The 27,055-nt window shown below is 45.8% G+C and overlaps 2 protein-coding genes and 1 pseudogene across 2 annotated transcripts in view; 2 read left to right on the top strand and 1 right to left on the bottom strand.

Annotated features, from left to right (window-relative positions):
* DHX34 (DExH-box helicase 34) overlaps positions 1 to 27,055 on the bottom strand; it is a 403,223-nt gene that overhangs the window by 219,802 nt on the left and 156,366 nt on the right. The window contains exons 5-6 of the mRNA XM_085625635.1: positions 24,604 to 24,858; positions 23,927 to 24,029 (exon numbers count right to left, since the gene is read on the bottom strand). Coding sequence (XP_085481761.1) covers positions 23,927 to 24,029; positions 24,604 to 24,858 — 358 coding nt within the window. The remainder of the gene's footprint in view (positions 1 to 23,926; positions 24,030 to 24,603; positions 24,859 to 27,055) is intronic.
* Positions 2,379 to 2,530, top strand: LOC146798364 (U2 spliceosomal RNA; annotated as a pseudogene).
* LOC146798363 (uncharacterized) lies at positions 5,621 to 8,500 on the top strand. The gene is made up of 3 exons (XM_085627514.1): positions 5,621 to 6,291; positions 7,096 to 8,199; positions 8,377 to 8,500. The coding sequence occupies exons 1-3, from the start codon at positions 5,621 to 5,623 to the stop codon at positions 8,498 to 8,500; spliced, it is 1,899 nt and encodes a 632-aa protein (XP_085483640.1).

Raw genomic sequence — 27,055 nt, 5'->3', positions numbered from 1 at the left:
TGAAAAGTAAATAAAGTACAATTTATGAATAGGGATACAGAACTTAGAATCACAGAAGGTTATAATTCTACACATAGAATGTACACAATTAAAGGAACAGGTGAAAAGTAAATCAAGTACAATTTATGAATAAGTGAAATGCAATAAGTATACTACACCGGGCAGCGCACAATAGCGGTCTCACATGCGTAGCACTCATGCATGTGCACACAAGTTTGCACACTAGTTGATGTGTAACCAGTTACCCTTGCTGCGTTGCAGCAGCATATCTTAAAAGGGGGACACTGGCAGTAAACACATGCAGTGTGTGTTCGATTTTATCCACACTCAGTGTGGGAGGTGATGCTCAGACGTGAGTCCCTTGCTCATTGCACCATCAGGGTTCAGGCAAGCCGGGCCGACGAAGGCTGTGATGCCAGAAACCGGTCCCCGGAAGCTTGTTTCCTTCCCAGTATAAGAATTGGCTTGGTAGTTTGGTTTGCCCTGTTCCCATCATGCACTGGGACAGGTACAGACTAATTTGCATGTAGCCAGGTTCTGAGCTGGGATGGTGCAGTGAGCTAAAAAACGGTGATGGATTAAAACCATGATCTCTTGACTTGGTAAGAGTATTCTGCATCATTCAGAAACTCTGTCCATCACCACCCCTTTTTTCCCAAATCGATTTTATCCACACTCAGTGTGGGAGGGTATGCTCAGACGTGAGTCCCTTGCTCATTGCACCATCAGGGTTCAGGCAAGCCGGGCCGACGAAGGCTGTGATGCCAGAAACCGGTCCCCGGAAGCTTGTTTCCTTCCCAGTATAAGAATTGGCTTGGTAGTTTGGTTTGCCCTGTTCCCATCATGCACTGGGACAGGTACAGACTAATTTGCATGTAGCCAGGTTCTGAGCTGGGATGGTGCAGTGAGCTAAAAAACGGTGATGGATTAAAACCATGATCTCTTGACTTGGTAAGAGTATTCTGCATCATTCAGAAACTCTGTCCATCACCACCCCTTTTTTCCCAATTCACTGCGGGTGAGTCACCAGTTGTGAGGCTCACCAAAAGTAAAAATGCCAAAATGGTGATCAAAAAGCAAAAAACTGGCATCCTTGGGGAGAAGGCAGATATTAGACAGCTTGAGGAAGGACTCACAGTAGCCAAAATGCTACGACCAGCTAACATCCTGTGGTCTGAAATAATACCCAGGTTCGAATGGAAGGGGTCAGCCAGCCACAGCGCAACAGTGAAATAAAGTAGAAAAGAGAATTTCGTGATGGGCAAGTTTTGCAAAAGCATGGTTTGGGGTTGGGATTTCATCAGTTACAGGCTGGCCAACCTGCGAATACCCGATTATTACATGGAGGATAAGGTCCATTTGGTACGAATTGGCATGGGCATATTTTTGGACATAGACATCGTAGGGGCCTTGGCGCTGACATGACGCTCATTGTAAGGTAGCTGGGTAAAAGCAGAGTGAAGAGTCTAAGGTTTGGTAAACCCTTTGCAGCATGGCAAAGGGAACAGCAACGACTGGGAACAAGATATCACCCACAGCTCAGATGAAGATTTGCGGTGTCTGATGGCAGTGCCACTGTGGCTAAGAAAGAGACAAGTCGTAGCCACAAAACAAACACAACACTTGTGGGTCAGTAACAGCCTAATGGCACCAGTGGCGTCCTGAAACAAGGCGCTAGAAACTATGCTTGACACACAGGAACCCAACAGTATTTGGAGATTAGATTATATTCACCTAAGAGCAACTCCAGGGGGGATAGTTCTGTTGGGGGTAAATTTCAGACAAATGCACCAGGAAATGTCAACAGAGTGTATTATGTACTAGATTGAAGGTGCACAATGCTTAGGATTGTCTACAATGCCTTTGAAAACCAATACAATCTGGTTGTTAAAAAACAGCCTAGATGGCCTGAAGAATTCAAACCGTAGCAAGAAAAGCCTATTGGCTGTAAATGCACATCACCCTACAGTTAGCAAATTCAATGTATAACATGATTGTTGAATGTACCAATGTATTTCTGCCACCTGTGAGTAATAGTTATTTACAGTGGATGTTATTTTTTAATGACCTGCGGCTTGTTATCTCGAAAAGAATGGAATCTGCGTGGTCTTTAAAGCAGGGGTTGTCGAATGTGATGCTGTGGGATTCTGGGTGGCTTAACTGAGCGGATTTCGAGCGCAGGCCTTTCCAGCCTCAGGAGGCCAAGCATAACCAGGATGAGGGCCTAGCCCTTACCTCCCCCACGGTTGTATGGTAAGCTAGCAAGTACAGCAGAGCCACAAACCCCACCATTACTGGGGATACACAAGGGTGACACTATGGAGAGAATGGAGCAAAGAGATGTATACGAGATTGGCCCGTGCCCTGCCAGTGGGCCAACAGCAGGCCTTTTGGCTAAGATCAAGTGTAGTATCTGTTCTTATCAGTTTGAACGCGCAATTTTTGCGCAAGTAAAATTTGATTTTAACAGTGCTATGACTTCGACTTGGAAGTGAATAAATTTGCTTTATGCAAATTTATGCAAATTTTCGCGACGGCCCGACGTGCTTTTAATTAAGCCGGAGGAAGGACACCAGAGTGCTGGTGCCTGTTTGTTCACTAGGAACACAAAATAGAAACCCCAAGGACCTGTGGTCAGCGTTAGAGCTTAGGTAACGTTACGCTCTCTCACTCTCTCTTTCCTGGCGTTTGGGTGGACTAATGCTGGAGGCCTAAAAAACCTCCTAACACCCTTCACAGGCCTGTACAGTACCCAGACCTCTGGTAAGGGGATTTATGCTTAGGTGGCCGCACCTATAACCCTGCCTTAGCTCTAGGGAGCGACTGGACAGTGTTTCTTTGCACTACAGACCATTGTGGTCTGTTGGGAGACACCCCAGGCATCCTGGCGGAGGATCCAAGGTAAAACGGTAAAACCCGGCGGTAACCCAGAAAAATTACCGGTAGACCCAAAAATCCTCCAAAATGGAAGAAATGGACACTGGAGCCCCAGTGAACATCCCAGACGGCATCCCCTCACCGGACGCCCAGAACCCCAACCCCCTGCCCCCTGGGGAAAGTGGCCCAAGGGCAAGTAAGGACGCACCTGCAGAAGCAGGCACCAGCGCTGGGAAGGCTGGTGCCCCAAAGGCCTCAGGGCCTCAGGCCTCAGGGCCAAAAACCCCCGGACCCAAAGCCCCAGGGCCAAAAACAGGTGCACCTGAACCCCCCAAAGCTGCTCAACCAGGGACCGGAGGGAAGGGGGAGGCAGGGACCAGGCAAGGGACAGCCCCCGAACCCTTCAATGGGTACAACGTCACCCACAGGCACGCCCAGGTCATGCGGTGGGAGATGAAAGATAAGGCAGGGGCCAGACTGGAAAGATCCACGTTCTTCAGTAAAGTTCTCCAACCAGCGGGGGTCCCAGTGGCAGACGTACTAAGCTGCCAGGCTTCAGCCTCAGGCATGATCTTTCTCCTAAGCTTTGTCACCCAGGCCCTCTTCAGGAAGTACTGGGATTTCTTCCAGGCAAAAGAGAAAGAGGCACCCTACAACAGGTTCACCCTGACGACAGGAGTAGCGCCAGAGACCTCAGAGAAGAGGGTGACGGTCGAGATGACCAACCCACACATCCCAGACAAGGACATCGCGTCACTTCTCATGAGGTACGGCACCCTCCAGGCGGGCCCCACAAAGGTCAGAGACGCCGACGGAGTCTGGAACACGACCTGGCGAGCGACCATCGACCTCCACAGAGATCCGAAAGGGAGGGATGGATTAAAGCACCCACCGGCAACTTTCTACCTAGGCGCAGACGAGGGGAGGATCCGTTACACGGGACAACCTTTCCCCTGCAGGAAGTGCGAGGGAGTGGGACACGCCGGCAAAGACTGCCCAAAGAAATTTTGCAGGATCTGTAAGCAGTCTGGACACGACGCAGGCACATGCAAGGGGATCAGGATCTGCAACCTCTGCGAAGGGGAAGGCCACTCTTACTACCGATGCCCCAAGTCTGACCTGCCAAAGAGTTACGCAGCGGCCGCCTCATGGAACCCAACCTGGAGACACACCAGACCAAAGGTCTCCCCGGCAGCCAACGCACGACTAAACACCCTCCTGGCAGAAGCCAGAAACGAGGCTGCAAAACCAACATCAGCACCCAGGAAGGGAGACAAAGAGGGCCAAGTTCCTGTGAACCCGATACCCACAGGAACAGGCCCGACTAACCCAGAGGACCCCAAGGCGGGACCAGTCGCAACGGAGGACCCAGCACCACCAACTGAGACGACACCGCCCCAGGAGACACACCAACCCATGGGAGGCCCCGAGGACGGAGCCCCACAAAGAGCCCCGCCAGAGGAAGCCCCAGCAGAAACAACCCCAGCGCCAGAACCAGAGGTCAAGGAAGTGGAGACGGAGGTAGAAGACTCTGCAAAGGCAAAAGGGAAGCAAGAGAGGAAGAAGAAAAAGAAGAAAACGAAGGGGAAACCCGAGGACAGCAGTGGAGACGAGGACGACAGGCTCCAGGAATCATGGAACCAAGTTCGATCCCAGACGCTGCACCAGAAGACCACCAAAGACAGGGAGGAGGCAAAGGAGCAGAGACGCACCAGCGCCATAATCCACAAGGCGGCCTCGCACGGAACACCGCAACCCGGGCCAAAGCCGGAGACGTTGGAGGAAGGGGCAACACCGGAAAAAAACCCCCAGCGAGTCAACGCCCAAAAAAGGAAGATGCCAACCAGAGAAGAATTCCTGGCCAGCAAGAAGGTGAACACAGCGGGCACCACCGAAGAAGAGGAGGACAACGCCGACGCCGTCATCCTCGTGAGCGACACCGAGAGTAACGGGAACAATGCAGAAATGGAGGACGAGGATGAAGACAAGGAGTTAGAGGAATTCCATTCGGTTCTCCAAGAACTCCACCATCACCTCTCCATGGTGGCACCACCACCGGAGGCAGCACAATGGACCCCGGAAGTAGGAACAGAAGTGTCCATTGAGAGCACCGAGCATGCCCCGGAAGACGGGGGAGAGCAGGGCCAACAAGGGGGTCCAGGACCCAAGTAAAGCACCCCAGGGCCTTCAACCCCAGTAGGTTCAAAACCAGATACTGACCGATAGCGAGGAGACAATGGCGATATCATTGCTCACCCTAAACGTCAGAAGCATGAAGGATCAGGTCAGGCGGGTCGGCACGTTGCGCTTCCTGGCCACCAAGAACCGAGATATCTGCTTTCTGCAGGAATGCGGGATTCCGTACGCCCAGTCGTACAGCCAGCTCGAACGGCAGTGGACGCATGGGCCGTCTTTCTGGTCTGGAGGAAACGATTGCAAATCGTCTGGAGTGGCCATTCTAATCAGGGGAAGGCATTTCACCGTGGACAAGGTCACCGAGCAGGTCAACGGCAGAGTGCTGGTCGTAGACGGCTCGTGGGCTGGTGAGCCCGTTAGGCTCATCAATGTCTATGCCCCCCCGGAGAAGAATGAGCGACTCGAGACGTTCAGGGTGCTCAGGATGCAACTCGTGACCCCCAGAACCATTCTGATGGGTGGTGATTTCAACTGCATAGTAGAGCTGGATGGACGTAGTGGGTCTGGCTCTGCAGGGATGGACGTGACGTCCAGGCTGTTGGTGGAGATGATAGGCGAGGCGTCCCTCCATGATGCCATCGGGTGCATGGGACCGAACGCCAGGAATTATTCCTGGAGTAGGCCGGACGGATCCGTGCGTTCACGGATCGACTTCCTATTCACCTCCCCAACAGTAAAGCCTGGGCGAAGCTCCATGGTCGCCGTCCACTTCTCTGACCACAGAGCAGTCAGTTTCGAGGGGGAACTTACAGGGAAGTTCCCCGCCGGCCCAGGATCGTGGAAACTGAACTGCTCTTTGTTGGAAAACGAGGAGTTAGTGGCGAACCTCAGAACCGCGTACATAGAGTGGAGGGACATGAAGGACCTCTTTCACTCCGCCGGCGAGTGGTGGGAATGGGTGAAGGACAGGTTCCGAAGCTTCTTCCAGGATGCAAGCAGAGCTGCTGCACGGGAAACGAAGAGGACGTTCAGGACACTGCAGAGCAAACTGCAACAACTGTACGAACTCGAGCTTGGGGGATGGGACGTGAGTGACGACTTGGAGGAAACCCGAAAAGAGCTCGCAGAGCACTTTAGGGCGGAATCTAAGAAAATCATCTTCCGGACCAGAACCGAGAACCTAGAGAAGGACGAGAAATGCAACTCATTCTTCTTCAAGAAACTTCACTCGACCCACACACCGCTGGTAGAGCTTCGGGACTCGGAGGGCAACCTCCATGGGGAGAAGGAGGAAGTCATGAAAGTCGTTACAGACTTTTACGTCGAACTCTACTCACCAAAGTCGTCAGAGAGAGACCAGGCGGACAGTTTCCTAGGGGGGATCTCGAAGACACTGGGTCCGGAAGAGAGAGAGGGCTTGAACGCGCCCTTCACCCTGGAAGAGCTGCACTTGGCCGCCACGACCTCCAAGAGAGGCAAGACACCCGGGAACGACGGTCTCCCAGTGGAACTTTATGTCGAACTGTGGGATCAGATCGGACCGGACTTGCTAGACCTCTACGAGGAGATGGTGGGCAAGGGCAGTATGCCGCAATCCCTGCGTGAGGGCATGATAACACTCCTGTACAAACAGAAGGGAGAGAGAGAAGACCTCAAGAACTGGAGGCCCATCTCTCTCCTCAATGTGGACTACAAGATTCTCGCAAAGGTGATGGCCAACCGCCTAAAGAAAGTGATAGAGAAGATAGTCCACCCTGACCAGTCCTGTGGGATACCGGGACGGCAGATTGCGGACAGTCTGGCCCTGGTCCGGGACACGATCGAGTACGTCAAGGGCCGCAAGGTCCCGACGGCCTTGGTCAGCCTAGATCAGGAAAAGGCGTTCGACCGCGTCTCCCATGAGTTCATGGACCGGACACTCAGAGCTCTGGGACTGGGTGACTTCTTCTGTGACGTGGTGAAAACAATGTATAGAGACATCTCCAGCACGGCATTAGTAAATGGCTGGAGAACCGACCCGTTCCCCGTCCTGTCAGGAGTAAGACAGGGCTGCCCGCTCTCCCCCCTTCTGTTCATCTGTGTGATCGAACTCCTCGCAGAGCGCATCCGACAGAACAGGAACATCAGAGGAGTAAAGGTACCAGGGAGCGGAGGACGAGGAGAAGTAAAGTGCTCCCTCTACATGGACGACGTCTCCGTATTCTGCGCAGACGGACCGTCGGTGAAGGAGCTAGAGAGGACTTGTATCGAGTTCGGGAAAGCGTCTGGAGCAAAGATTAACAGTGCCAAGTCAGAAACCCTGCTCTTCGGACACTGGGCCCCCGCCCGAGACCCACTGCCATTCCCCATCAAGCAGGACTTCCTGAAGATCCTTGGAGTCTGGTTCGGCGGAGACGGCGCAGCAGAGAAGACCTGGGAGGAAAGACTAGCAAAGACAAGGCAGAAACTGGGACTCTGGAGCCTCCGGAAGCTGACGATCGAAGGGAAGTCTTTGGTCCTGCGGAACGAGACCCTGCCAGTGCTCCAGTACGTCGCTCAAGTATGGCCAGTACAGACCAGAACAGCTAAGGCCATCACGAGAATGATCTTCTACTTCATCTGGAGCTCGAAGATGGACAGAGTGAAGAGGGCGGTGATGTTCAAGACCCACGACAAGGGAGGCAAAGGAGTGCCAGACATCGCCACCATCCTGAGAGGGACCTTCGTGTGCCACTGCGTGAGGAACACCCTGAGGTCCAAAGATGAAAGTCACGCCGGCTTCCTGATGGCCCGCTTCTTCCTGCTGCCAACATGGAGGCGCCTTGGATGGGCAGAGTGGGTGAGCTCCGTCCCGTACAACTGGGAGACCCCGTGGTTCTACAGGGAAGCGGAGAAGTTTGTGCGAGAGTATGACTGCGTGGCAGTTCGCCCCGTCATGTGGACTCCAAAACTTCTCCAACGCCTGATACGAGCAAGAGAGATCAGTGAGCCGATCGGCTCCCTCCCTTCAGCCACAGCGGATCACGTGTGGGGAAACGTAGCATCCAAGCGCCTGACAAACCAGCACAAAGACATAGCCTGGATGGCAATACAAGGGGGACTCCCCGTAAGGGCCTTCATGCACGCAAGGGGGCTCAACCGATACAAGTCCTGCCCGAGAGGGTGCACCGTAGACGAGACAACATACCATCTCTTCTGGGAGTGCACGTACGCGCAGGACCTGCTGAAGGCCCTAGGCACGGAGCTTAGGGCCTGGATACCTACGACCTACATCACCGCAGACTCTGTGATGTATGGACTGTTCCCAGGGACACATGCACTAGAAAACCTCCGGGGTTGCTGGAGGCTCCTGTGTTGTTTTAAAGATGTTCTCTTGTTTTCCAGAAACCGCCTGGTGGTGGGGAAAAAGGAGACATCGACCCTGGCATGCCGTAAGATGATCCACAGCCTCCTGCGAGACTACGCAGCACTGGACAGATCAGATGGAGACAGCGACGACGAAACCTGAGGACCCAAAGGGGTCCCCTTGTACCCTTACACGGGGGGGCCCTGGAAGGCTCAGGCAACGACGGCAAAGACAGCGGACCCAAAGGGGTCCCCAAACCCTTAAATGGGGGGGGGGGGCCCTAGAGGGGCCACTAAACTGTTTTTCTTCTTTTCTTCCCTTCAATCCAGGAACCGGTCTGGCAACGGGAGAGAGGAGAGGAAAGATGAAGACAGGTAGAGTAAATGTAAAAATTTACTGTATGTATTTGACTAACGTGACCTTTTCCCTTCACAGGTTAAAGGTCAACGGGATAGCTTGCGCACTTGTTGCCAAGTTTGTTACCAATGACTGACGAGCAAAAAGGGTGTTGTGGAAGGTGACGATTGATGTATCTGAACCAGAAATGACGCCCTGACAAAGGAAAAAAAAAACAAAAAAAAACAAAAAAAACAGCACAATGGGGCCTCGTGGTCGAGGTGCAGAGTAGCCCTGCTGACCTACCGACCTACGCCCCAATCATGCCACAAAAGCAGTGGTGATAGTCCCAGGACTGCAGCAGAAAAGAAGGAACAGCAATAAGTGTTGACACGACGCCACCTGCAGGTCAGCTGGAAGACCTAGCGTGGGGTGAATGTTTGCCTGAATACTCCGGCAAAACGCATTTCCCTCCTGCCTCCCCACTGCCCGAAGTCGTAACCATGACCAAACAACTGGCTGTCTCTGCTTTATTAGTTGCCTCTTACTATTTCCCATATAGGACCATCGATTCTTGTTATTTCATTTTAACATCGCTCCTCTCTCAGGGTAGTGGTTAGCCCTCCCCCCACCTCTGCCCTGAGGGCGCTGGTCAGAGCTCATGGAGGCCTAATAGCGGGAGGTATAATAAGGAGTGATTCACTGGTAACTAGGCGTTAGATTACCAGTTAATCATTCATGTCTCACTGCATGTCTCAGCAGGGTTTCCTGTGCAGTAGCCCATGTCTTGTGTACAACCAGAAAGAAGGCCTGCAGCCTCAGCAACTGAATAGAAATGCCGTGCTAAGCAAGTATCGCTCCAAGTGCTGCGAACTGGGATTTCATGTTGTACCTTCCAGAGGCGCAACTAGAGCCAAATTTCGGGGGGGGGGGGGGGGGTTGGGCTGAACAAAAATTTCGGGGGGGGGGCTGAACTTTAAGCCATAGGCAGAGTGGAGCTGCAGGGGCTCTTAGAAGGGGTGAAACAACAGCGAGGCCTCATTCACATGCAAATGGTCATTTAAAGACCTGTGAAGTGCTCGGGTGCGGCTGCTTTTTTGCCCAGGAAGGTGTCTCATCCCGGGCTGCCGCACACGACGGGGGGGGGGGGGCTGAAGCCCTTTGAGTCCAATGGGTGTTGCGCGCCTGGTCCCTTCTCCTCAGGAACCACCCCACTTGGCATTTTATTTTTATTTTCCACTGTGGGGTCCCCGCCCGTTATCAGATGCAGTTTCACCACTATCAGTAGAACGATCGTATGTTTGTGACCCTTTTTACTGGGTCAATGTTGTCGTGACTTCACCTTCCTTTCCATACCTCACGCAAGTTCAGATAAACGACTTATCAACAGTGGTTCTTTCAATTGTTGCATGGAGGGTCTCGCCACACTGTTGCAGAATGCTCGAGGTATACTGTGCTCATCTTTCTTTGGTGTCAAGTATGCCCTCTGCTGGATAACCTTATGATTGCATACAGGCTTTATTTCATACCGGTTCGGCCCATCACTCTTTGGCAGCTGTTGCCCTCCCACAGTTATTTTGCTTCAAGGTCATATATAGGGTGGCTATCAGTCTGCCACCCTGCACCAAACTCATATTCATGAGCATTGTCTGAATGGGCTCCTGTGCACCAGGAAATGTTTCCCATATCTCAGTAGCTTTGCGCGCTATCTGAGTATAGTGGAACAACTGGTCAGCCATAATACCAAAGAACTCCCACACTTCAGCAAAAGATATACACCTGCCATTTGGGGACAGGTTTCTTACTACTTCACAGTCTCCTTCTCTCCATCTCACAACAGGCAGGTCCATTGCAACTCACCTAAAATGGCCAAAGACAGTAGAGCAGCATGCCTGCAGCAACCGCCCCACATGGCAGACTATAAATGGATAATTTCTTGGTAGTTCCTTCCTAACAGAAGGATGTTCAGAAGCTCCCCCTACCCACGTGCAGCAGACGCTACTCCCGAATTTCCCATTACCTAGAAACTAACCACATGTTGTAGTTGGGATGTCACCTACTAGAGCTCATTGTCTGCCAAGGCCAGGCCACCATGTTTTTTTTTTAGAGCAGTTCCAAAGTTTGGAGCTTTAGTCTGCTTCACTTGCCCGCCCGTTCCAGCAGCATATGGAGCTGGTCTCATTCCATAAAACTCATGTGCTGTATAGGGGACGTGGAGGACTGCAATACAGAGTGATAAGAAAGACATTTTAGCTCAAAAAGCACGCCCACTTAGACAGTAGCATTGTGTTCCGTATTTCAACCAAGAGCTTTAGCCCATTTAGCACCCTTCCCATAGTTAGTCAGAATGGAGCTTTTATTGTGTGCACCACCTGTATGCCCAGGTACATGAAACTTTGGGTCTGCTGGGCAGTCAGGGCTCTCATTAAGGGCAAAGGGAATAGTTTATATTTAACCCAGTTGATGCGCAATACTGAGGCGTTACCAAACAGGTTCAATTCTTTCAGAAGCAATGCCATGAATCACCTAAGGTCCCTCGAAAAATCACAGAGTTATCTGTATGCATGGAGACTATATGCCCCTTGCCTACCACTTCTATGCCTCATTCTTCGGCTCTCGACTTGAGTCCAGCGAGGGTGCAATGTCCTCCTCGGCGACCTCTTGACCCTCGCGAGTCAGTCAGGGCAGATCTTGTTGGGCAGACTTGACTTACTGGTCACAGCCTCACTCTAGTCCCGGGAAACAGCCTGATATCTTTGGTAAGTTAGTACTGGCAGCCCTTCTCGGCATATGGGATTGTGGCAGTACCTCCGGACACAACGCAGACTTCTCCAGTGCAATCGCTCACTGATCGCACAATTATTTTCACGGTGGCCCTCTCTGGCATACGGGGTCACCTCTACAAGGCAGAAAGGGCTTGGCGATTCCTGCACAGCGCTCGTTCTAAGGCTCAGTCTACGATTGCCCTGTCCTGGCATACGGGGTCACCAAAAACAATCCTGCATACAGGCTACGGCCCGATCAGTGCACACCGAAACTTCATATCTCACACAGGGAGCCCTCACAGTAGGGCTCCCTAATGGACCTCACTCCCTCCAAAGCTCTCCCTTTTCCTCACAGGGCACCATGTTCTTGGCAAGAAGGCAAGCACTGGTGCTCCAGGGCAGGCGATCTTGGTTTTCCTTGTGTGATGTCCCCTCACTCAGAAGAGAAACTAGCAGGCTTAGCCTCCATTTATGGTCACAGGCAAAAGTCTTGCAGAGCTCCTTCTCCTCACACAACCGTTATGGCTGCCTGGCAAATTACAAACGTTTGCTGTCTCAACCTCCCCTTCTTATAGTCCCTTTTCAGACACCAAATGTGATTTAGGGTTTGAGTCTTTGAAGTTTTATGTTGGGATTCGGCTTCTTTTGAAAAGTGCATTTCTCATGTTTCTTCTTTACTCCTGAAAGGATGTCTGTCACGGCAGGCAAGACTCTGAAGCTGATTGACCCACAACACAATTCATAGGAGTGGCCAGAGTTCACACTTGGATGTTAGCCACAGTGATACGTGCATCTCAAGGTTAATCCCAGGGCCCCACCCCTACTCCTTTGGTGAGTTGATTCCAGGCCCCTTTCTTGTGATTTATCATTGAATCAAAGAGCAACCTTTTGAAGTGTAAAGGGAGAGTCCCTTCATCATTTCCTTCAGTGTGTCACACCCAGCTCACAGAAATGCAACAATACATATCTCTCTGGGGATTACTCTGATCATCATGTCTTCAGGCAGGCCTAGGCTCCCAAAATGGAACCCATGGTCCTACATGTAATGTACCATTGTAGGCACACTTGCCTAAAGTGTAATTTCCCATCACTCTCACTCTCCAGTACTCTTACCTCCATGCACTGTGCCACTACAGACACGCATACATTCAGATGAATGCACTGCTTAGTACTGTACACTTTTTGTACAGTACAACAGTGTGCTATTTACAAACACACACCCTGTCAGTACACACTCACCATGTGTGCGCTGAACAACACTTCACGCTTCATGTATTGAACTTCACACAAGCACACATACACTCAGCACATGCTTCCATTGTGCATGCACTGCACAGCACTACATATTTCATGTCATGTATTCCTTGCAGGCATACATACACTCAGCCCATGCACTAATCTCATATGTACAACACAGTACTCCTCTATCATTGAACTGTACCCTTCCCAGGCACACATACACCCTGTAGAGTCACTACACCTGCACTGCGCAGCACTCCACATCTACCTGATGTAGGCCAATGGAGAGTTAAGCGCACACTGGCGTAACTTTTTAAAAGGTGAATGAGCCTGTAGACCTCACTCCAGTGACACAGGATAAAAAATACCCGTTTACTACTACTGATCATTACATTATATGCTGCCAACACCTCTCTCGTGCTGCTTAGCTCTTGGTAAAGGCAGTAGCCTTTCACCACTATGAGGGCAGCACTTTGTTCACCCCACCTAGTCCAACCAGACCCCAATCTGTGAGACAGGCCTATATCATGACACATGCACATGATCCGTGTTTACCAATGAAGAAATAAATCTGAATTAGGGATCCAGACTACAGTACAGTTGGGCACTCAGGGCAGAGGTACACGTCTTTAACCACGCAGAGGACTTTTCAGTCCCAAAAGACAGCTAAAAACAGTTCAAATCTCCAGGCCACATAATTGTGGCATCAGTGTAGGGGACTGCTCCATGACCCAAAACAGTAAAGAATTGCTTGTTATCTACATTTGGCACATATATGGTCACAAAATAGATCTCTCTCTCATCCAACATTCTTGAGATCACTAGGCCCCTCATGTCCAGATCTGCCTCAACCACTTTTGAATGAAAAAGGACTCCAGTAGCTTCCCATGTCAATACCTCTATGGTATAAAAAAAAACGTTTGTGTGTTCCACTTCCACTACCACTTTCTACATTGTTTCCCAGCTTCCTGTAGAGGACAGTGCATTTCCTCTATGCCTTTTCAAATAGGCTTTCACGCTAAAACTCTTTGGGTAACCACTGAGGTCTCCGACATGTGATGTTAAAAATATACTTAGCCCTAGCATTGCTTTTGCAGTAGGCACCAGCCCTCAACCTTTGCCTCACCTGGTGTGCCCATTAGCCATTCTATATCTGGCCCATACTACCCCACGTGGTTCAATCCAAGCTCATTTCGGTTGTCTCTCCTCCGGCATGTTCCTATTACTTATACCTTTACTTTATAATCTGCTGCCTGCTTCTATCTCCCTCTTCTCTAGGGCAGTTACCTTTAAACTATCAATCGCAATTACTAACACGACGATATCCAATCAAATATGTAATACAAGTTTACCCTCTAGCAGAGCTCACTAATACACATATGCAAGGCCACTGGAATTATGCGATTTTGCGGCTGCTGTGATTGTCACATAATTATAGATTTGCTGCATTTGCCACGTGATCCATCATCTCCCGCATAATCTAAAGATTCTAACATTTTTTATTTTATTTGCAGCTCAAACAGTTCAAAAGTTACTAAAAACGCAGCGACATGTATTGCCACGCAGTGGAAGGTCCTTTGCAATGGTTGATTGGTCAACATTCTGTTGCTTATTACTATATTAGTGCATCACACTGATACTAAAGAGATGCAACAAATGTCCAGACAGTGTAAAGTTTGAAAATGACTAAATAATGAAGTAATACTATCACAAATGTGCCTCATTACGCCACACAATTTGCCTTTTCTTTGCTGCATAATTTACTCAACCTTGCTGCATTATTTCAGTGGTCATGAACATATGGATGAACTGACCTAATACACCAATAAAGTCATAATAAAGAATGAAACCTTCCCTATTTTCTGTCTGTTTCCACCAACACCTATTTCAAAGTATCAAGGTATCAAAGCTTATCCTACTAGCTAAACTTCCGGAGGGGGCCATTCATAACCCAGTGCAACCCCAGTTGGGTCTAAACTGGGCATCACTAGCACCACAAACTACCAGAAGACTAGGTAACTGTCTCTGAATTTCATCCAATTGTAATTGCACTACTATTTAGTTACTAAGCAGCGGTTACTCAAGGAAACATGAACCCCTGATATCCTTACCATCTTCCCTCTCCCTCCAATCTCTAAATACTGACTACACTCATGCCCTCTTCACTTTGTCTTAATGAAAAGTTTTCACACATGTCACATATACTTTCTGGCATACTTGCTTCCCTTGCAAACAATGTTATATTACCATCATTCCACAGTGTGGCAATCCAACAGTTACCAGCACAGTCATTTCATCAGTAGTCTGTTCTGATGGTGGCTCCCTATACGCCTCAAGCATGCCATTCACTTGTACTACAATTCTGCACACTTGTCATTCTGCATTCCGGTTCTCCAGACATGCTGCTAACCCAAAACTGCTTCCTCTTCACACAGATATGTTCTCAATTCTGAAAGCCATGGCTCGACTTGCATGAAAAGTGGTTTTGTCCCACTTTTCATTTTATTTCCAAACAGCAGTAAATGAAGGTGGTCTCTTGAACTAATTTTATTAATCATTGAAGAACTACCTAGAACCATAAGGGAATTAGACGAGGACATTTTCAATTTAAAACAGGAATTAGAAAACAGACTGGTAACAGAAACCTGGACAGCTACCTTAGAAGACCTCAATCGCAAATTAGACCAAAACAGCAAGGAGTTACAAGAAGGAAAAATCAGAAAGTACCTCAGAGACACCATCAATTATAAGCTTAATGAGGTTTATACTTGGGCGGAAATCTATGCCAGAAGACACTTCAATGACAAAAAAGCCACCACATCTTCGGAAGGAAGTATAGTAACTGACCAAGACACATCTACCAATAGGCCACCAGTTTCAAAATCCACCCTAACTACTGCTGGGCATACAACTTCATCTATACCAACTGATGATTTACAAATAGCCACTACTTCAAGAACGTCTTTTTTATCTCATGCTCCAGACCACGGGCAACCACCATCAATAAACATCATACCGACAGGGGAAAGAAGCACAAGACCAGGAGAGGACAAGGAGGACAAAACTTTGCGCAGTGGCAAGAGCGTAGTTTAATAATCAACATTTCGTCTACGACATTGACAAGACAACAAATCACTGTACTTAACAAAGGTATGACATTCGTACCCACGAATACCACCACGAAACTGGATACAAACATAGCCCTTTACAAATTCATGCGTAAATTACGGCTACGTCACTATTTTTCTAATATCATGCAAGATTCCAGAGAAATTAAAGATGACACTATAACCAGATTCAAGCCTAAGAGCAATTATTGTGCCCCTGTGTCACACAAGATTTTAGACATGTTTGAAAACGTAGTGAAACACGATTGCGCTAAGCTGAATTACACTAAACTTACCTCTTCAAATCTAACTGAACATGACAAATGCATCATCCGCTCAATAGCTAACAACAAAGAATTGACCCAAAAAACCAGCGGACAAAGGAGGAGCCCTGGTTGTTATGGACACCAATTTCTACATACAGAAAGTCAATGAGCATTTGATGGACACTACAACATATATGGTTCTTGACACTGATCCCACCAACATGTTACTCAACAACCTACAAGTAATACTAGATCAGCTGAGCAAATTGGGATTATTGGTTCTCAACTCAAGTCATATTTAAGTACCAAGAACCCACGTAGACCCAAAATATATGTGACACCGAAAATCCACAAACCCCCTACCAATCCGCCATTCAGACCTATTGTCTCAGGCTGCAACTCTATATTTGATCCATTAGGTAGATATCTTGATCATTTTCTACAGACGTTCGTACAAAGCTGGTGCACGTACATAAACGATACCACAGATTTTAATCAAATTACAAACGATTTAATTTTTTTTCAAGAACACTAGACACTCTGCACAATTGATGTTACAGCACTCTATACATCAATAGCGCACTCTGAAGGCATGGAATCAACGGAATGGTCATTACTCAGAATGGAGTTACCACAAAATGAAAGCGTTTTTTTACTCAAACTGCTATTTTTTAGTCTTCACAACGGTTACTTTTAGTCGCAGGACAACTTTTTTGGCCAGCTTACGGGTACATCCATGGGCTTTTCAGGAGCCCCAGCATATGCCAATATCTTTATGTACAGATTCGAATATGATTATATATTAACCAATGATAACTGGACTAAAGGCCTAGTCCAATATTGCAGATATATAGACGATATATTCCTTATTTGAACACATTCACAAGAGCAGCTAGAAAATCTCATTCAGGAATTGAATAGTAGAAACCCCAGGATTCAATTTACTTAAACTGTTAGCACCAAACAGGTGAATTTTTTAGACGTTTTTATAACGAAAGACTTCACTGCATGTAAACTAACAACTGAGGTTTATACTAAACCCACTGACAGAAACAGCACTTTACACTACAAGAGCTTCCACCCTAGAAGTCTCATTCTCAATTTGCCGTATTCTCAATTTATACGTATTAAACGAATATGTTTGGAACCTGCTACAGCGTCTAGTAAAATCGAACAGTATAAACAACTGTTTGCACAAAGAGGATACCCTCCAGATATCCTACAGAGGAGCCTGGATCGACTAGCTCAAAAAGAACAGTCAACACTATTTCTGATACCCACATCGAGTCAACAAATGAAGCACACCTTTGTTTCCAAATACTCTACTTGTTCCACCCAAATAAGGACCATCATTAATAAACATTGGGATCTTCTCCAAAATGAATCTGATTTCAATGGGATTTTTACAACTAAACCCATATTTGCTTAAACTAGAGGCAAGAACCTTCAGGAATTAATAAAAAAAGTCTGCAATGACACACATCTTTAAAGGTACAAACAAATACCACGACTGCATGCATTATAATAACATTACTTGCGGTGAGATATACTAACTCATCCGGTCTCTGGCGCAAGAATAAAATTGAGACATACTTCAGACTGTAATACTACAAATATAATATGCTGTTCGAAATGTCCATGCGGGAAAGCATGCATAGGCAAAACTGAACGCAAACTCAAAACCTGTTTAACTGAACACAAAAGTATAATGCGTACCCAAAACACCACCTCAAGTGTAGCCACACATTGGCTAGAAGCACACCACAATATATCACAACTAAGAGCACAGATCGTTGAGGTAATTCCCAAAAAAGAAGGAGTAGATAATAACCAAAAACTACTACAGAGAGAGATTTACTGGATAGATTTTTTACAAACACTATCCCCTAGGGGGCTGAATGACAGAATTGATATGAGTTGTTACTTGTAATTAGATAGTTATTTGAGCTGCATGGTATTTTGATACAGACCGTTTTAATTATAAATACGTTTTTCTGGGTCTCTCTTTAATTTTTCCCCTATATCCCTCTGTCTTCTCTCCATACAGTCTGTTCCACTCTGTTCTTTTTTATCCACAACACACATATTCATCCTGAATTACTTTCAGTATATTCCGCCAAACCAGATGAGTATTATTATTTTTATCGACATATCATCACTATCTAGTATTATCTTACCATTCCTTGGCGTTAGTCAACACCATTATTACCGTACACTATTGAGCATTTCTGAGCTTCATCGATATCCATATATTCTTTACCGTTTCCATGCATTAGCAGTTGGGTCAAGCACATAAAGACACTTTTTTATCTTTATTGAGTAGATTGCCAGTTAGTCAGACCCTCCAGGATTTCGCGATTTCGCGATTTCGCGGTTTGCCGCGAAATCGGCACTTTTGTAAAAATGCCGCGATTTTTACAAAAGTGCCCGCGAAATCGGCACTTTTGTAAAAATGCCGCAATTTTTACAGAAGTGCCTGCGGAATCGGCAATGTCCAGAATAATTTTCCTGGAGAGACATGAGCATTTTTTATAGTTGAGATTTTGACTTCCCTGGAGTTAGTGCAGAGGGTTAATAGGCCTGCTGCAAAGAACGTGTACCAAGTAGATTACAGAGGGCGTATGATGTAATCAGATCAGCCCCGGATGTTAACGTATCGCGAAGTCAGGGAAAGTTCATCCTTTGACCGAGGTCTCCGGACTCGATTCAAGAATATGCCATTTGCAGGGATGGTGTTAAGTGTTGTAAGCCCTGTCGTGCGACCTGGACTGCTGCCCTCGTATCCATCCGCGCACAATGTCATTAACACGCACATTGATTCTGAACAGTGACTGGTGCTGGGGCTAAGCGCAGCCGCCTGTCGTCACAAATCACAGGGCAGAGGCATCGAAGAGAGAAAGGGGGACGTCGCGCGTTGGTCGAAGGCATGCAACAAGAATATTAGACACACGTTAGTGCTAATCTAGGCCGGGTGCATGGACTTTATTATATAAACTCCTCTCCACCAGCAAGTTCCGGTTTGCTCTGTGCAACTATGTATGTGTTACCTACAGCTGCACCTTACATTGAGTTTCAATACAGCATCTCAGAGCAATAACAGCATATTGGTTACGAATGAGCTACATTCTAGCACAATTGTCGACTAAGTACCTTCTTGCCATCTAATCATGTTCAAAGGTTGGCACCTGTGGAGATGGACATATATGCACCAGTGATAGGGATAGGGCAAGGGCACTGTCAAGACTGACTTACCAATCCTAGGAGAGCAAGCGAAAAGTAGCAAGTCAAGGTGTGAGACGTAGACGTTGCCAATGACCTTCCTTCAACCACATTTGTCTGGTCCGAGTTTTGTACCCACACCTACTTTGCATTCTCACTTTTCCTTCATGGGTGTGAACTACTAGCCCTGCAAGGCAATCTAAAACTGTCAGATTCACGACGTAGTTTATTTGCCGCTTTCTTTCTATTCATATTAGTTTCATTTGAAAATGAACTCCAAAATACTTCAGTGACATATCTATGTGCCACAAGCAAGAAAAAAAATATTCTTAGTACTGCAGCCTCTGTCACTGGTTACTATGTAAAAGACACACAATTGATGGACGGAATCCATCATTCTTTTGCTCACCATGCCACCCCAGTTTAGTTTGTTCTGCATTCTGTCCATCAACTGTTGTTTTTGCATTTGTCACCCTGAGTGGGAAGGGTATGCCCAGATGTGAGACCCGTGCTCTCCATGCCACTGGAATCAAGCTATCCTGGCTGTAGAGGGGTGAAACTCCGAAACCGGTCCTAGGATGCTTGTTTCCAGTCCAGGGAGGACCTGGCTTGGCAGTTCGGGCTGGACTGTGAAATACTCTGCTAAAAGAGTTTCCATTGATTTAAGGCTGAAAATGAATGATTATGAGTAAAATAAAGTGCCGTAAAAATGCCGCTAAATTTCCATATTTGTGCCGCTAAATTTCCATATTTGTGCCGCTAAATTTGCGAATCCATGCCGCTATATCCTGGGGGGTCTGGTTAGTTGTGGATTATATAACATCAGCTTTGAACCACAACACCCATAATACACTTAGTCTCCAGTATTTCATTTATTTGGTTTCTTGCAGGAAACGCGGTGTACGAGTCTACTGATTTTTTCTTATAATTACTATCTAGACGTATTTTTAACAAGCGGCGCAGAATCTTAAATAATTCTTATCACAGTATACACTAAGTATCGGGCAATACACACGTAGTCCCATTTCTATTTTGCATGCATTGACGTGCTACGTTATAACGCTACGGGTCATTTCCGTCCACACTGACTACCCGCATCGATGGAGACTTCGTTTCGAAGCATCTATTCGCATTAAGGTACTGTGTTACCTCAAATCATTGACAGTTTTTCGAGGCATACAATTTGGGAGCCTGGTCTTACGTCGTATTTATTCCCTCGTTGTTTAGATTTCTGCCTGCTTAGTATCCGCGGTATACTTTGAAGTCCGGTTCATAGATCCGGTTACGGTTCTGAGAGACACACACACGTGCCATTGCAACTACGCGTTTTTTTGCTTAGTCTAGTGGAGGAGTAAGTTTTTTTAAACCGGTTATTTTGACTGAGTTTTGTTAATGCTACTCACTATACTACTGCAATGTATTCAGCGTGCGAGGTCATCACAGCCATACACAACTAATTATACTGTTTCAGGTGCTCAGAAACGAAGGTTTTTACAGATATATGGCAATTAAATATTTGCCAGATACGATTTCATTTCATTGTTCCACAGCCACTTTTCACCACGCATAGCAGTTTCTAACATTTTATACCGGCTTCTCTATCCAAGCACTAGAGTCACGTTTATTCATGTTCCTACCATCGGCACATGATTCACCTATTAGATGGCGCTAACAAATCAATACACACTCAGTACTCTTACATTTACCACCTTACTATTTTTCAACCTTTTTTCCGCTGGGCAAGGGACTATCGCTATTTTCTTCTATTACAGTTAATTAGATTATATCAATCAATAATTTTATACTTTCTTATTCACAGATTATTTCCCCTGAGGAAGGGACCTGCGAGTCCCGAAATGCATTGGGCTTCACGACAGCCATACATTGTTTTCAACGTCAACTGTAATATAAATGAAGAACTCTTGAGGATACAATAGCATGCATTTTGCATATTATGTTCTTTGATGCTGTAAATCAAACATTTAGTTCTGTTAACACAATTCTTGTGAATGAAACATTGTTTTAATAGAACGGTCATGTTCAGCAGAATCATATTATTTACAACTGTTTGATCAATTACAATATTTCAACAAGATAAAATGATGGTTTATCTTACTGTGTGTTAAACTTTACATCATGTTTTAAATTTTGAACATTATGTTCCTGTGAACAGTGCACACTATAATCAGGTTCTTTTTCCTGTCGCTTTGGCATTTGCAAATATGTGTTATGTCAACACACTACAATAGTGTAGCACCCTTTTTAAAAAATTCTTTACATAAATTTGAGTTTAGACAACCAAGAGTGCACCTCTATTGCTTTCTATATAAATCATTACCTGTGTGGAAAAACCAGCACTGGAGCCAGTACCCTATGTGTACTTCTATGGCAATGGTGACACCCCTTGGGTTTCATCGTGTTCAGTATTGAATCTTCAAGGAACAGCTCCACTGGTCTGTCATCTACTAGTTCCGGAAATCCCAGCATTAGTAAGTTATAACTAGATGAGCATACCTCAACATCCATTGATCATTCTTACGGTGCATTAATGTTGGCTACCAGTGGTTTGAGTGAGTCTTAAAATTGTGTTTTCATGGCTAGCAAAAGGACGGCAGTTTCTTCACGTGTGCACTCTCTCCATCAACTTGTGTATGTCAGTTCTTAAGAAACTGACATCTATGGAGGCTGTATCAATATGAATTTCCAGTGCCGCCCTAGTGTTCAGAATGGCTGTAATGATGTTCTTGGGTGATAGCTCCTTCTCCACAGTCTTCTAGGGTGGTACACATGTCACTGCACAGTTTTAGTGCTGCTCTGCACCTCTGCATCCTGATCGATCTTGTTGCTTTGGGTATGCCTTACCACCGGATCCGTCCCCATTTTTATGCTTGCTAAGTGCCATGGGCATAATGTTTGGCAACTGTAGCACCCTATCTCAAAGTACAGTCCATCTAATGTAGTTTTCCCTTCTAACACAAATGGCGCCCAACTCTTATTGTTTGATCTTTTCACTGGACCCCTTTAGTCATGAGAATCTCCACCACCTCACACCTTTATGGTCCTATTTGAATGTTGAGCATTCATACAGCACAGTTGTACCGCAGCCATCTCACCCTCAACGCTCTTTGAAAAGTCCCATTTGGCACCATGTGTGCCCCAGCACTCAGTGCTACTCCACCATAGTTTTACGCTTCTCCCTTGAACAAGAAAAGCAAAGGAGGAGAGGAATTAAGTTGTCTTGCCTGACTGAATTTACTATTCTGCACTTGTGATGTTTTGTTCTTCAAAGAGTGAGTCATTGTGCTTCTCAGCCTTTCGCTCACCACCGCCTCTACATAGGGCAAGCCATTCTCTCTGCGTATTCAACCGCAGACCATTTGATAGGTATTCTAACAGTCTCTGCCAAGCACCTCATGCTTCATGTGTAGCCTGCAATCCCAGCCATCTGTGGACTTAGTGGATTGCTTCAAGGCCTTCAGCATACTAGGTATTGTTTAGTTGTGCCTCCTTCAACCTGCTCTTACCAGTCTACCTTACGCATCTGGGTGGGCCAGGTCTCTCCTGTCCACATGCTCCTTTTCACAATGCCCTGCTCCGTTGGGCAATTACCATGCAGGTCCCACCCTGCAGTGTCTACCTCCAATTTGGCCAGAGCAGCCTGTACCACTTCTTTTTTTTAGGCTCCGGCCTATATCCAGGCTGGTTCTACTCACAGTTTAAGTTGGAGTGGTCGAAGGCTGGTGCCACCTGGGAGAGCCAGATCAGGACCACTCCTAACTCTCTGGACCTGACGGCATCCTCCGTATTCCGTCAGCCTCAATACACCTTGTAACCCTGACCACACGCTCCTGGTCCTCCAGTGCTCATCTCAGCACTTTAGCAGCATAACAGTACACATTTTATTCCAGATGCATTGTGGTAAATGTGGTGTATGAGAACAGTCACTTTAGTTTACGTACAGAAGTGTTCACCACCTAGACACTGCTGTGTATCTCACACATGTATTTCTGGATTTTTGTCCACCATCAACAGAAAGTAAACATGTTCATTTATGGGTTCATAGAGTTGCTGCTTTAAGTCCTTTCAGATTAAGTAGCACCCCAAAAGCACAGGTGAATCCACAATGTCTCAACAGGCAGTAACTCCAAGGAAGAGTCAATCAAAAGCAGAAGGCCTGGCATAGAGAAACCCATATTGCCCCAGATCCATTATGGTAAATACACTACATGATGAAAGTCACTTTAATTTCCTCACAAGTATTGAAGTGTTCACTGTTGTTGGCACAGAAAAGTGTCCTGTATCTCTGATATATGTGTGTCTAGATTATTGTCTGTCAGTAACACGTCTATTTAGGAATACTTCGAAATGCTGCTAAAACTCTTTTCAGATTACACAGCACTCCTAGAGTGAAAGTGTGGGTGGTTTCACATGGACGTGTCGGCCAGTAACAACAAGTAGAAGACAATCAAAGGGGGGAAGCACACTGCCTAATGTACCAGAACCCACTTTCTCCCAAATGCATTACGGTAAATACCTTCTATAATAAAAGTAACTTTAGTAATTTTTAACAATGATTTTGCCTGAGGAGGGCTTTTACCTACACCTGTTTATTTTTAATGATGCCCTCTTCTCCGGATTAATACATGCAGCACTTACCAGAATCCAACACAAAACGAACACCATCTATTGTGACCGATGTTTCGGCAATGTTGGTAGATATAATGCACTTCCGAACTCCAGCTGGGGCCATGTCAAAAACCTATCAAAGTAAACAAAAACATTGGATTGAGTAAGGGCACATGCATGGTCACGTAAAGTAAGGAGCAGAACACATGCACTTCTGTTTCAAGTTCTGCAAGAAATATGCATTGTATTATCATGTTTTGCTATAGATCTTTTAAAAGAGTCAAGATGCCATGAAAGTAGTCACAGGGCTATAGACATACATAAGAATTACTTAGGACACTTTAAAACCTCAAATTCCCAAACAATTTCTAATCATGTGTCTCACAAGCCTGTGACAACCCTTTCAGGAAAGAGGTGCCACAGCAAGCAGCAGTACAGTGTTAGAACGCAACCTTGCAATGTGAAGTATTTAAAAACAAGATTAACTCAACAATTCCATGCTGAGCAGAAGAAAGGTAGCAAAGAAGGACTTCGGAAATATCAGTCTCAATTGACTAGAGCTTTATTACTTTGCCTCAGTTTTCAGCAGAAAAGGAAAAGAAGGCAGAGAGGGAGTTAGTTAGAACAGGCAGGGAGGAAGAATGAGTGAGATACCTCCTGGTGAAGCCTTAAGGCTAAGAGAGATGCACTGACTTCCCTTATGTTACCTTATCCTGCTCAGCAATGGAAAGGGTGCTGTGAAGAGGTAGCACAATCCATCGCTTGGTGTGAGTGGCATAAGTCTGAGCAGCTTCCAGAATGGTGGTGATCTCGGTGATGCCACTGAGGAAGATGAGTAGGTCCCCCCGCTCCTCTGGTGGATATTTATGATCAATGGCTTGCATCACTCTCAGATAGGGTCTGGCATCTAACTTTTCAGATTTGGAGGTTGCTTCTTCTTGTGGAATTGGCTGATATATGACCTAGCAGAAATACAAGCCATCAGAATACATGATCTTGTGGCAATACGTTGGCATTCACATGAGAATCAAAATTAGCAAAAGAACTGGCTTTGTAGTTAGGGTAATGGCAGTGAAAGAAAGAAAGGGTCTAAATGGTCAACAGTACTACGTTATACAAATAATTTCCTTCTCTGGCTAGATATAGTATTTCAATACAGACCTCCAAATACCTCAATTTACACAAACATATTCCATTTGTATCATACAATCCTCGAACTATTGTCCAACATCACGTGGCCACATATCTGTTACAAAAGGTTCCTCCAACTATTGCCCACTATCACAGGTATTCCACGCCATAAATGTAGGCTGTCTGGAATTCAATGGAAAAATAATAAGCAGCAGTTTGAAGCTTATGTATTACTGCATTCCAAGCCCTTTGATGTTTGACAGATGTATACTGAACTTTGCTTTTTTATTCAGTGGTTTCTAATTTTTTAATGTCTTTTATCTACAGTGTTCATAAATTTGTAAACAGACTACTCAGCATCAGTGTTTACCTTGGGCAACTAAGCAAAATGCAAGGAAATGAATGTGGTGATGAAAAGAGGAGAGATGAACAGAGTTGTCAACCTTGGACAAGGTCTTGGAAAGAACAGTTCAGGCACATTCAAAATATGAGCAAGCATTGTCAAAGTTAACAGACCTGTGTGAGACAGGAGTGGGCAGTGGCATCTAAAAATGATTTGTCCGAGATAATGTTGGCAGGAAACTTTAAGCTTGATTTATTTGCTTCTTCTTTGGACAAGGCAAACTTTGTAGTTGTCAAAAAAATCTACACCATAAGTTCTTAACCTACAGGAGTTCCCTGTAATTGTTTTTCCCCCCTAAAAATATGAATCTTTCTTCAGTTCCTTTGAGGTGGCAGGCGACCCTCTCTCCCCGGGAGACTTAAGGGTAGGTATAAGTCATGATGAGGACAGAAAGAATTAAAAGAAAAAAAGATCACCAATTTTTGCACATGCTGTCCTTATCTTTTTTTCTGGTCTTTCTCTTTTTAGAGTCTTTTACTTGTGTCTGTACTTCTTTTCCTTCCAGCCCTCTGGATTCCTGACTGGAATGTCTGCCTCTGGTGAATTTCTGTGTTTAAAACGTTATGTTGTTACTGAACATTTCACCTACCTATAACTTTACTTTAGTCTTTGGTTTTTCCACTGAATTATATATATATATATATATATATATATATATATATATATATATATCGTCGAAATCCAACTGAAACACGGAAGTATCACACTGCTTGACCTTCCGAAGTAGGAAACGGACACCAAACTTGTGCTTGATTAATTTATTTTCCCCGCAGTAAATGCCGCCATGACGCGTTTCGGGCCCGTAAGCCCTTGATCACATGACATGCTCTTGACTTTTTTTTGCTTTTATAAAGTGCTAGTGCAAAATAGACCGAGAAGACAGACTATCCGCTGTTTTTACCACCAAATCAATAATGGAAGCATAATGCTTATAAATCATGTATGCAACAGGGCCTTTCACATTTGTGATTAAAAAACACATTGTTTCTATACCGACATTAATTAAAACAATATGGACCATTTTTTGATGCCTAATATTTACAAATAAGCAAAGAGACACTAATTGTGTGTCTTATATGTGACTCAGGTGTACTACAATCCCGGCTTAAATGCCATAAGACAACCTGGGTCACTGTTATAATTCTTGTATCAATAAAGAGAATTAGATCCTGTATGAATACGTTAAAAAACAGTACACATATATGTCGGTTAATTGGAGTTTTGATAGAAAAGACCCTGTGATTTAACAGTTATACAAATTCAATAAATAGGAGAGTATAAATCAAAACATTGCGTTAAAAATGTTCTAAATATCATTTTAAAAACATTCAAAAAAATCTAAAAACACATTGTATATATATATCAAAATTCCAGGACGCTCCTTCTGACTGCTATGGAACCCGTGGGAGTTGGCGCACACGCTGGCGGAGCACGCCGGAAATTATCCTCTATTCCACAAAGTCAATTGTCGTGCCCTCTCAGTGCCAAGAGATTCCGACAGCACAGATGGTACAACAAAGGTGTTTATTCACAACGTGTTTCAACTACAAGAGTCTTGATCACGTGAATAATTGTTCTCGTACTACTGTCCTAATAAAGTACTGTTCGACTGTGGATATAAATGA

Source organism: Triturus cristatus, chromosome 9, assembly GCF_964204655.1.
Source record: "Triturus cristatus chromosome 9, aTriCri1.1, whole genome shotgun sequence".
NCBI classification, from domain to species: Eukaryota; Metazoa; Chordata; class Amphibia; order Caudata; family Salamandridae; genus Triturus; species Triturus cristatus.
The sequence above is the reverse complement of the archived record's forward strand: the minus strand, read 5'-3'. Positions and strand labels throughout refer to the sequence as shown.

Excerpts from the sequence above, each read along its gene's own strand:
- LOC146798363 (XM_085627514.1), top strand. The coding sequence starts at position 5,621 with ATGATAGGCGAGGCGTCCCTCCATGATGCCATCGGGTGCATGGGACCG. Across the intron at positions 6,292-7,095 it reads GACTCGGAGGGCAACCTCCA|GATCGAACTCCTCGCAGAGC; the intron begins TGGGGAGAAGGA and ends GTTCATCTGTGT. Across the intron at positions 8,200-8,376 it reads CATCTCTTCTGGGAGTGCAC|AAACCGCCTGGTGGTGGGGA; the intron begins GTACGCGCAGGA and ends CTTGTTTTCCAG.